Source organism: Lynx rufus, unplaced genomic scaffold (genome assembly GCF_022079265.1).
Source record: "Lynx rufus isolate CCGP_SWC_20201006 ecotype Redwood Valley unplaced genomic scaffold, mLynRuf1.p SCAF_9, whole genome shotgun sequence".
Classification (NCBI taxonomy): domain Eukaryota; kingdom Metazoa; phylum Chordata; class Mammalia; order Carnivora; family Felidae; genus Lynx; species Lynx rufus.
Genome location: NW_025814897.1, coordinates 85,035,633 through 85,048,019, shown reverse-complemented (window position 1 = coordinate 85,048,019; position 12,387 = coordinate 85,035,633). Strand labels below are relative to the sequence as shown.

The 12,387-nt window shown below is 41.8% G+C and overlaps 1 protein-coding gene across 1 annotated transcript in view; it reads left to right on the top strand.

Annotated features, from left to right (window-relative positions):
- Positions 1-12,387, top strand: part of MPPED2 (metallophosphoesterase domain containing 2) — a 167,728-nt gene that overhangs the window by 70,022 nt on the left and 85,319 nt on the right. Inside the window, exon 3 of the mRNA XM_047072506.1 lies at positions 10,411-10,636. Within this exon, the coding sequence (XP_046928462.1) occupies positions 10,411-10,636 (226 nt within the window). The remainder of the gene's footprint in view (positions 1-10,410; positions 10,637-12,387) is intronic.

Below are 12,387 nucleotides of genomic sequence, written 5' to 3'. Positions count from 1 at the left end.
TAATATTAGCCAAATATGTTCTTTTTCAATTTAGTTTTAATCAAGTTCTAGAAGACCATTTTCATCCAGCCCCAGTGGCGCTGTTAAGGCAGAGATTTTATTTCCACTGTCAACCCTCTGCTCTGGCTTCTGTGGACCGGCCCCTTGGAATCACTACACACTGAAATCCTGCATTCATCTGCCCAAACGTTATTTCAGCAGGCAAAAAAACAGTATTTATTACAAAATGATTTTTTATTACTATTTGAAGGGTTAATGTGGAGAAGGGATCTAAAATTCTCTAAAAGTGTTCTTTCTTTTAAAGAATATGTTCTTTTTGCCTGTGTTATTTTTCTTTAATTTGATTTTCACCATATTTAATGGCCAAGAATATAAACACAGGATTTGAATTTGTTTTTCTAATTATTCAGTAGAATAATTGCCACTTGCTTTATAATTTCCTTTTTAAAGACTTTATGGGGAACAAAACAATATATTCATCAGCTCACCATAGGTTTTTGTCAGTCAACGCTCCTAGTTTATTAAAAATATTTGTGGAATATTGTTTTAAGGTGGTAAGAAGTAGGAGATGGGCCCCTTATCCTGAATGAGGTTACAATGCACAATGGAAGACAGGGTAAAAATGATGATAATAAATAATAACTATCTTTGTGTGTCCAGTTAGGATTAGGTCCTTTAGTGATCACACTCAGTCTGCATTTTCCATTCTGTAATGCAAGTTGTACCATTATCCTCATTTTTTCCGATGAGTAATATGAAGGTTAAAGAGCATGTTTTGAGGGGCGCCTGGGTGGCGCAGTCGGTTAAGCGTCCAACTTCAGCCAGGTCACGATCTCGCGGTCCGGGAGTTCGAGCCCCGCGTCGGGCTCTGGGCTGATGGCTCAGAGCCTGGAGCCTATTTCCAATTCTGTGTCTCCTTCTCTCTCTGCCCCTCCCCCATTCATACTCTGTCTCTCTCTGTCCCAAAAAATAAATAAACGTTGAAAAAAAATATTTAAAAAAAAAAAAAAAAGAGCATGTTTTGAGTTTGAGTTTCACAGATGATAAGTGACAGAACCAAAAACTTGGTCCCATATCTGTCTGACTCCACAGCCCATGACCTTCCCATCATGCCGTATATCCCTACTTTCCAGTATGTTTGAATGATAGAAACATGCACACAGCTGGTTCAGATGAGCCTTGACAGTGTCTTCACCAGTTCTTTTTGTGACTGTTCGCTGGAACCCTGATTTGAATCTAGTTTTCTGAAGCTTGAAGAAGTAGACTGAAGGGTAATTAAGGAGATAGTCTTCGCTGTTCAGATGGAATTTGTTGTATGGGGTATAAATCTTTCTCAACAAGCCAAGCCTCCATTTGTAAGGGAGAGATTGGATGAAATACTGTGAAGAAACTACCTGTGGCCCCAGCCAGATGGTAACACTCGAGTATAACTGGAACTGCAGTTCAGCAGACCAGTTACCATCACGTCTTCATATGTAGAATGTGCCATATTGGTCTGGGTGAAAACTTAGTGATACTCAGTTGGGAAACAATGTGGATATTGCCATTTGTTTTTACTCCTTTGTGACTGCCTTTTAAAATGTGTGAATGTGAATGTGAATGTGTGTATGTGCCTGTGTGTGTGTTTAAATCATGAAAAGTTATGTTAGATTAAGGTTATGGTTGAGACTGGAAATGCATGCAACACCGAGGGACTGCTGAGCAACGGTGAAATCTCTAAGCTGGTGTCTTTAGTAATTATGGGTGCTAACAGCCTGCTCCCTCGTGGTTTATACTTCCCAGTGATGTTACTTGCCATCAGTGCCACATACTGGTGACTACTGAGGTCCAGAAGGGGTCCGCTTTCCTGGGTGGGGGACGGGTTTTTGTCTCCTTTGTGTGGATTAAGGCTTACAGCATCTTCCGGTGCCTTGGGATTCTTTTCATGGAGGAGGCTGAAGAAGAGGAGGGAGCGTTTCAGTTGTGGCCTCTTATGCTATCCCTGATTCCTGCCGTGAACTACTGGGCTTTCACTCGGCAATCCTCACATTCTCCTGGGTTTCCGGCTCAGCCCTGACATTATTGTAATATAGTTTTCTGTGTTTAATATTTCTTAGACTTGGTTTCCCATTGCAAGCATGGAAGAAACCCTAATGCATGAGTTTCAGAGGCGAAGGTAGCAGTCTGAACCTGCTGTGTGGCTCCATCAGCAAGTGTGAGTATTAACGTTAGAGCTGTCAGGACTTGTGAAAATTAATGGAGCCTGACGGGGGACAGACTGAGGTCAGAGACGGAGCTTTGCCCTGATTGAATGTTTCTGGTGGCTTCGCAGCCGAGGCAAGTGAGTGCAAACCGTGAGCCGAGAGGGATTGCCGGAGGTCCATTCATTCAGTTATCAAGTAGGCAGTGGGCACCAACTCATGCCAAGCATTTTTCTAGATGCTCAGGGAACAGTGGGGAAAGGTGGGCTCTGCCCACTTATAACTGACAGAGGCCTCTCCCTGCCTCCAGACTCAACTCAGCCCTACCCAGCTATCAGCCCCTAGTAATCCAAGGAAGGAATGTAGCTGACATATCTCCTTAGTCCATCCCGGAGCCTCAGTTCTTCCATCCTGTGGCCACTGGTATTTTTTTTCTTTCATCTTCCTGCAGAATTTTCTGCTTGAACAGTTTTCAAGCCCAAGTTACTCTTAGTCCTCAGTGGAATGGAGAGACTTCAGGAGTTTGAACATTTTCCCTCTCTGCTGGAGTCATGATATTAAAAATACAATAATAATTTTAAACAGAAAAAAATGCTGCCTTTTAGCTATCTTGGGGGTATAACAAGGTCCTTTTATAACACTGGCATTAAGGAACAGTGTCTTAAAACAGGCCCCTGACACTGCCCCATGCAGGCTGAGGGTTTCAGAAATGTGATTGAGTCGTAATATATCTCTTTTGTTTAGAAACAGTCCCACGATAATAGGTCTGACTGTATATCTGTTTTATTCCTTTTTAATTTCAGTAAATTAGTTTTTTTTCCTAGGACACCGGTGAGGGAAAGTCGGCCCGAAGGCTGTGCCTTGTGAGTTTGATTTTCCTGGGTATCTAGAAGCTATAGCACATTCTCTTCCTGTCTTGTCATCTGTGTGTTTTCTTCTTGCTGCATAGTAAACTTTATTTCATATGAGCCTTATGCCACACACATTTTTGGTTTCTTTATATATTTTCAAAGTCTATCATTTAGGGGTTTGGAGGGGAGTGGGCATAGAGATTGGAGGTATTGAAATTTGTCAAATACATATTTGTTACATAACTAGGTTTTCTTTTACCCACAAAACCTTGCAAGCCACGTTTGCTTTGGGTTGCTCTCCTTCACAAAGAACTACTGCCATACTCTGGGTTTTTGTTTTCCTCCGTTTTAGCAGAAATAAATAGGAGATAGCAGTCCATCAGCCTTGCTCATCAGATCCCTGATAAAAAATGGGACATAGGGAAGGCGGTTTTTGGCATTAGCCAAAACCATTTTGGTTACCCCTGTTTTCCATACTTGCCTTTCATAAGAAGTGAAGAACGTGGGGTGGGAGGCCATCTTCCAGCAGGTGGCAGGCAGATTCCCAAGAGAAGTGACTATTCTGGAATTGACTTTGGATTTTGATTTGACTGGAACTTAAGTTTTTTAGTGGAATACATTTTATAGTGATTTGTGGCAGAAAACTAGGTCACAGTTGTATGATACTTAATTTTGAGGGACATTAACTTTTATTGGTGGCGGCGGGAGGGGCAAGCTAGCAAGGAGTCTTGTTTAGCCAGAGCAGTGCTGCTATATGTTTATTTTTAAATGGTGATACACACGTGTGCTGGTCGTCACCACCCTCCTTACTTCTACTTAGTCTAAGTCACATTTCTGTTTTACCTCTCCAGTCTTGGTAGGTGTTTGGATTTATTACCTTGGACTTGTATTCTGTCAAAGTCTTATCTCACTTCTCAGAATAGAGCCAACACGTTTTTAAATTCTATGACCCTGCATAAAGTTGGTTCCCTTCTCCTTCCCAAGGCCATGACCTTCCCTTCCTTGGGTAGGCTCCCAAATTCTTCTGGGAGCTGGTGGGTAAGAAATTACACCCACAGCTGCAGTAGCATGCGGGGAATGCCTTAATTGAGCCAGGATGTGTGTTGTTGCAGTGTGAACCTGAAACTGCTTCATGACCCCTGGAGGAGAAATCCATGACCCAGCCAGTTTTATTTCGTGATACAAACAGAAAGGGCCGTAGCTGCGTAGAGCTAGAGAAAAGGATCGCCCTATGTGGAGAAATGATATGAGGAGGACTCACGTAAGGGGTAGGTCTTGAGCCAAACTTCCTAAGACTTAAAAATGTGGGATCACCTGGAAGAAAAGTAGCACGGGAAGCAGAAGCGCTATTCTTGTCCCGCTGGTGCCTCCATCTTGGCCTGTGGTTTTGCTTAGCAGGCGGCAGCACCTCTCTGGCACTCCATTTCTTCATCGGTAAAATGGAATTGGATAAACCAGTGGCTTTCTCTTTACTATTTTTAAAGCAGCGATAGCCCTTCACAGGAAATCTTTCCCCAGACTGTAAAGTGAGGGCAAGCATGGCCGCTGTGGTGAGCGCGGGAGCAGGTCTCTCCCTTGTGCCCTGATCTCTCTCCTCATCACCCTGCTCCAGCTGCAGGGAGGCTCACGGAAACGCAGCTCTCAAATCACCAGGTCAGGCTGGCTCTGAAGATCCTGCTGGGTCCATGTGTTGGGATTCATGGGAGCCACTTTAAGTCACACATTAAATGTCCAAGGTTTGGTAAGGAAGGGAGGCTGACTTTGGCACGGTTCGCTGTGTGTCTGCTTTAACGTTGTTGTGGATTATCAGACATGCGCATAGCTGAAGATCCTAAAGTTTTCTAGTCATTCTGTTCCCCTCTTTGTACTCCTAGAAGAGTACCCCCAGCTGATTCTATGAAGATACTAGGGATATTCCAGATGAACAGTCACTCTTGAGAGATGTTCCCAATCACTGGTTATACTATTCGCTTGGGAATGCAAGACTGATCCTGGCAGAGTTTTTGGGAGCCAGTAAATATTAGAAATCATACAGAAGGAGAGAAGCAGTGTGTTCAAGGGACACACTTTGCCGGGTGAGCATCATCTTGACAGAAGCAGCTGGGTTTGCCCTGCATGCAGGTTGAAGGCCTCATAGGTCCACTCGCCATCCCCTGTAGATCCAGATGCCTTCATGACTCTAATAATAACTTTTGTTAACTTGAAGGACACCTTAGACCATGCCAACTTCTGCCTTTGGAAAACCAAAGTTCTCTTTCCATCTCAGATGCTTTTCCTTGGCAATAGTGCCATTGTGCCCTTGTGACCGGGGAGTGATCCGATTTGTGGATAAACTAATATTTTCTTGGATGGCAACTGGGAAGGGTAATCATTGTAATAATTACTGTATCACAGCTTGTATCTATTGAGTCATGACGTGTTAGAAACTGTGCCAGTTCTTTACATGCAGCATCTTGTTTAATGTGCACCAAACCTTGGGGGTGATATTATCATTTCCCGCATTTAGATGTGAGGAAAGTCCAGTTTAAAAATGGTTTGTTGGAGATTTTTTGGCTAGACTGAATTTGGGGGCAGAGAATAGGACACTTCAGGAGGCTTAAACTGAGTAAATTTCGTGTAACCATGTGTCTCTGGAGGACAGTGTGACAGTGGTTTAACCTTTGTCATATCCCAAGATGATAAGCTCAGTTCCTGTAATTCTCCTAAGGAAGCTCCTGGCAAATCATACAGAAGTTCATTCATTCTTCCACTTATTCAGCAAATACTATGTGTTTCCATGTGGAAGGTATTGAACCAGATACTTTGGGACAAATAAGGAGCCCCAAGCCATGTTCCATGCCATCAAGGACTTCACAGTCTAGGGGCAGACAAATCACATGCAAAAAGCAAAACTAAAAAATAAAAATGGAGTAAGAAAAATAATTAACATGCACTGATTGCTTATTTCATACCATGCATATGCTTTAGAAAGTTTATCTCACTTTATCTTAAACACAGGGTTTGAAGTGGGCACAGTTATTATCCTCATTTTGCTAACACACTTGAGAGAACATAAGGACTCTATCCAAGGCCATGCAGCCAATGTGTGGTGAAGCCTTCAGCAGAGTCCCTGCTCTTAACCTCATGCTGCCTCCACCATTTAAACTGTAATAGTTGAGAAACTGGTCTACAGAGAATAGAAATGTGAGACATACAGTAAGGAAATACTAAATAATATACATAGAAGTAATGGTGAAGAGGGAGAGTCTAATGAGTCCCCTGAAAACAAGATGGGAGACAAAGGGAGCTGAGGAAGAAGAGAAGGGAGAGAGGAGATACCGAAGAAAGAGAAGGAGAACCAGGGACTGCAGCAGCTGTTATCAAGAGAATAGAGACTTTGAGGGACAGGGATGTCACTGCAGTGTGGTGTGATCCGTGGAGATGAGAAGTGAGGAAATATCTTGGCTTTGGCTATTAGTAAGTTTTTATTGACATTCTGGGGAAGCTTTGGGAAGAGAATAGAAACAGAAGCCAGATTGCATTTGGTAAATTCTGAGTAACCGTACATCTCTAAATTGCTGGTTCTAATAACAGGAGACCATCAGGCAACACAAACATGGTAAGTGGGCCAGGTGTGAGAATTCATAGGGAGTGGGAAGGTCCGTGGCCAACTGGAGGTCCGTATTTCCTGGTCTTTTGATTTTCCAAAAGTAGCTAGAAAATCAGAATTTTTTGCATGATACATCTTGACTTCTAAATGTTAGTTCAGGGGTGCCTGGGTGGCTCAGTTTGTTGAGTATCCAACTCCCAACTTTGGCTCAGGTCACGATCTCATGGTTTGTGGGATCGAGCCCCACATCAGGCTCTGTGCTGATAGTGCAGAGCCTGCTTGAGATTCTCTCTCTCCCTCTCTGTCTGCCCCTCCCCTGTTCGTGCACACTCGCATGCTTTCTGTCTCTCTTTCTCTCTAGATAAATAAACATTAAAAAAAAAAATAAACGTTCAGTTAGAAAAACACACACACACAAAAGCATTGAGGGCCCAGTGTAATACATCTGTGGGCTGTATTTGGTCTACCAGCTGCAAGCTGGAATCCTCTTTCCAAAAGTTTAGATGGGAGATGAAGAAGCATCTCAAAGAAGAAGCATGGTTTAGGATTGTATGTGTGTGTGTGTGTGTCTGTATTTGTGTGTCAAGGGCTGCTTATTTTTGTTTTCCTGCTTTCTTGTATTCATTTACTTGCTATAGACGTCATTCTGCCATATTTGTGAATTATCTGTATTATGATTAGCTTAGTTTTCTTTAAGTCACCTCTTATTTTATATGTAAAAATAGAAAAATAAAAATAGAGATGAAAAGTAGAAACGAAAAATGAAGCCATGTATCATTACTTGTACTGTTACATTATATTTTTCCAGAATGCATTTTTAAAACCTACTTGACATTTTGTCAAAAGTTCATCCCCATTCCACTTAAAATAATCGCGTATATCGCTAGTAGAACATATACTATGTCTTGGGAAAGATGAATGCTTAGGGTTCGTTAGGTCATTCAAAGCAAGAATTTCTCCATGTTAGAATAACTGTATATGGCCTTGGTTTTTTTTATTCAGGCAGGTCAACTTCAATGGCCTGATCTGAATAAAATGGATAAAGGCAGGCACCTCTTTGTCTGACAATTTTTCAATGATGCTATTTGAATACCAAGAAGTTTGGAGCTTGACTGCAGAGCCTTCCATATTAATATAGCCTTGGGAAAAAAGAAACCCAAATACCATCAAGTAACAGGAGATTTGTCAGCTGTCCTGGTTACACTTTTCATATAAAACATAAAGGTCGGAAGATTATAGATGAAAGGTCAGTTCAGCTATCTATCTCTATCTCTATCTCTATCTCTATATCTATCTATAGAGATATACCTATAAATATAGAGATAGAGATAGAGATAGATAGATATCAGGCATATATCAGGTATATGTCAGGCAAATATCAGGCATATATCAGGTGTATATCTCATAACATAGGTAACAGAGGATGGAAGTTGGAAACTACTATTGAATTCTCAGAAAGAGATGAGTTTGTTGGCAGTGTGTAAATATCATCACTGTTTCTGTGGCTGTTCATTCTGATAGCTACTTTTTTATGCTGAGTCTCCAAAATATGATGTAAAAGACACCGAAGAGGACTGTCTTCCTGAGGAAGATTTACTTTGCAGCGGTTTTACTTTCTTAAAATAAATGGTTGGAAGGGGGAAATGGACTTCTTTTGCCTTCTCAGTCTCATCCATGCCATTCCCAAACCAAAACTTTAAACTGGAAAAAGCAAGAAGCCAAGCTCTCGTGCAAGGGCAGTGGTGCATAAAGAAAGGTTTACAGTGAGTCCATCATCATGAAAGATTAAAGGGGAACTGGGCAGCTGTAGCGTGACTTGTACAAATAGAGTTGCTCAAAGATTTGTGCAGGTATGGCCTGCCTTGATACCCATTACTGTCCAGGAGAATGTTTCAGCCCATTCCGGCTTTGGGAGCACAGGTGATTCTGGGGGTGCAGTATCAGGCCAAAGGGGGTCACAGAGCCATGGGAGTCATGGGGCATCTCACAGATTTCCAGTGTGAGCAGTGTTGGAGATTTACGGCCTGTTGATACATCTTTCAACTATATTTTAAGTGCAGGGAATTGAGCAGGATATCGTCATTCTGTCCAAGTAGCTTGCAACATACGTCACAGCTCCTTATTGCCTTATGCTAGTGCACATTATAAACGCGCAAAAACATACACCTGAGAGAGGCTTCCTATTCTATGTGAGCTCTTCAGCACAGCCTTGTGCATAACTGAGGCCAAAGGCATGTCACGTAGCACCGTGCGCTAGTAGTCAAGCATATCCATTGACGCTTGGCCGCGATGTTTGCGGTTTCAGCTTTCTGCGGTGTTATTTTCTGACTGCTTTCATCTCTCTGTTAAGCTTCCCCATTAGACCATGTGCTATGTATGCAGTTTCATTACTGATAGAAACCTAAACATCGAAAGCTAAAGAAAACAGCATTACAAAGCATATTCTGGTGATCTTAAAAATCGTTTCAATGTTGGCAAATATGTTTGCAGCGCGCTGCTGAAATTGCGGACTTCATGGCGTGGTCTCTGCAGTTTGCGTTGCTGAAGTCCATGTACCTATGGCAAAACTTGCCTCCGCCCCCAAAATATAATTTTCTTTCCCACTAAGCTTCATTAATTAAATCATTGACTCTGGCTTGCTGGTAAGGACCAATTCTTACAACAAGTGTATCCAATTTCCTGCTAGTGGTAACTTTCATTCTTCCTGGAATAGCAGGAAACGTTAATTTTGCATTGGACCCAGGAGTCTCAGGAAGCTGGAATTATAGGCACCATTGCCCCACCCTTTTCTCCCCTAAAATAAAATGAAATGAAATAAAATGAGCAGCAGCTCTGCAGTGAGGCTTGAGGGATGGGTAATGACAAAGAAGAGAAAGGGCATTAATTTCAGGATGGGGACAGCTGCCCGGCACTATCTCCCTTTGGATTTTGGTTCTTACAGCATCACGGTGAGTTATTAATATGTATGATCTATACTTTATTCAAACATTATAAATCTATGCAGAAGTCTGGTGTTTGGGTTTTCCTTTATAGCTTTCATTCTTCTTCCCAGAATTATCTCATTTTGATCGGGAAACTTTTGCATAAAAAGCACACACCGAGAACTCACATTTCCATACCATAAATATTAAAAGGGGGTTAAGCTTTACAGTTTCTTCTCCCATCCCAAAGGGAGGAAAGTTAGCCTTCTAATCAGGGGGCCATTATTAATGTTCTTCTTATTCACAAGCCAAAAGGTAAACTTTAACTGACAATATGAAATTGTACTACATAGTTCCTTTCATTTATGTAAATTGTGGAATGCTTGCCTATGTCATGTCTTTTGTATGATATACTATAAATATACTTTTGAAGGATGTCCTGCAAATCAAGCGGTTATCTGAGCTGTTAAGAACAGTTGGTTGGCTTATTTTTTGAGGACCAACCAAGTCCAGACCTTTGTTAAGGATTGTGATTAAAGTGTTTTTCTCTGGATAATTATTAAGTATGGATTTGTCACAGTATACATTCATCACAGTGAATCAGTAGCACAGAGAAGAGGGAAATGGAACAAGAAAGCTGAATGTCTTCTTAGTAGCTTTTAAGCTTCTTAGCAGCTTCCTGTCTCCTGTTTATTGTCATTTTTTGCCAGCATAAAGGCGTAGTCATAAATTTTGGTTCCCATGGAAATATAAAGGAATGCGTGAGCTATTTCACTTGGGTGTACTGTCTGCTAATCACCCAGTCTCGGCTGTTGTACTTCGTGATGGGAAATGAACGTGCTAATTGGTACTCTTTTTTCTTATTTCAGGAAACCTGCCATATGAATATAAAATAGTGATTGCTGGGAATCATGAACTGACATTTGATAAAGAATTCATGGCAGACCTTGTTAAACAGGACTACTACCGTTTCCCCTCTGTGTCCAAATTGAAACCAGAGGACTTTGACAACGTTCAGTCCCTCCTGACAAACAGTATTTACTTACAAGACTCGGAGGTAACAGTGAAGGGATTCAGGATATACGGGGCACCTTGGTAAGTGCTCATTCGAACAATCTTCCCCTTCGTTTTTTTAGCTAAGAAATCCTGGTGCAGACTTAGGTGCTTTCAATGCAAAGGATAAGAGCAGAAAGAAACCTTATTGCTGCAGTTCGAACATGACACGTATTCCAGCACTGCTGGAAAGAGTATCGCTTGTTTTTGTGATGCAGATTTCTTTAGGCAAGATCAGTAGAAGTGGGGCTTTGGTAGGTGTGTATATGTTTATGGGACTGAGGCTGCGTGTGTGTCTGTGGGACACAGGAAGATTTGGGGGAAGGTCACTGTGTTACTCTTCATGCAGATGCATCTACTCTGAACATTCCATCAGCCTTAGGTAACTCATTTCCGTCTCATTTCATACTGGACGCATTCATAAAATATCTTGCTTAGATTAGGGTTTCTAAAATCTTGCTACACATCAGAACCACCTGACCAACTCGGAAGAAATACGGATTTTGAAGCCATACCCCCAGAGACTCTGATTCTCTTTCCTGAGGTAGAGCCCAGCAATTTGTATTTTTAAAGCTTCCCAGACGAGACTGACGTGCAGACAGTTTGAAAGTTGTAGGTTGAGAGCTCAGCGCTAGAATGCTCAGCACTGAGCTCTAGACAGGTTGAAACAGGTGCATATTCTTTGGGGCCAGACAGGAGGCATTTTGATCTTGTCTCCGTCATTTGTCAGTTGTGTGGTTTTGAAGAAGTTAATTCACGGAGGATGAGCCTCCATTTCTGCATCTCAAGACAGTGGACATAGTACCTACTTTAGAGGGTTATGAGGATTAAATTAGGTGGCGTTTGTAATGGATATGGAAGAATGCCTGGTCATTTGCCAAGGATAATGATTATCATTTTCTGGCCTTGGTTCTCCCACTGAGTATTTATGTGAACTTGAACAAGTCACTTAGCCTCCAAACCAGTTTCTTCATCTTGAAAATGGGAGTGTTAGACTAGAAGATCAACATCAGGGGAGTCTTGGATTTTTATTTATTTATATATCTACTTTTTGAGAGCTCCGTATGTATATAGAGCAGAAAAACTAACCTTTACCCACCCAACTTGGAGAAGTATCCCAGCCCTGCCCTAGGATTTGCGGCTAAGACTGCAAGAGGACAAACAGCGTGACTTCCCTTTGGCCATCTGACTTGCCAGTTTGGTTCGTTCTCTGTAGAATAGAAAGTTGAGATATATTCTCAATAGTTGACAATTTTTTTTTTCCCTAGCTTTACTAGGTGGTATCCAGAAGGGCTGTTGAGTGAACACAGGAACTATATTTTATTTTAAAATCCACCTGGCAATGATTGTGAACTCTTACTTGAGTCCTTGCTACATGCCAGGCGTTGTTCTAAGTCCTTTTTTGTCTTTTATATCCTTTTCTTCTAAATGCCTTTAAGAAATGGACGCTGTTGTGATTCTCATTTGGTAGGGAAAAAAAACTCAGGCACAGAAAGGTTGAGTAACCGCGCAGGGATCACACAGATAGTTAGTGGTAGCTTCCTAATTTTGAGTCTGACTGTGGGGTGCATGATATGACTGAGGTGGTGGTGGTGGTGTGGCCACTGCAGTGGTTATATCCAGCTATATTAGTGTATATCAGTTAATGTTTGTTATACGTGAGAAGGTGGTAAAGGGCAGGACAACAAACCGTAGAAATTGGTCCTATCAAACTACGGTAATCTGAAAACTGGTCTCAGGTAACATAGGGTGTCCATATTAGCATTTCTGAGCAAAGGGCAGGAGAGGGAGCT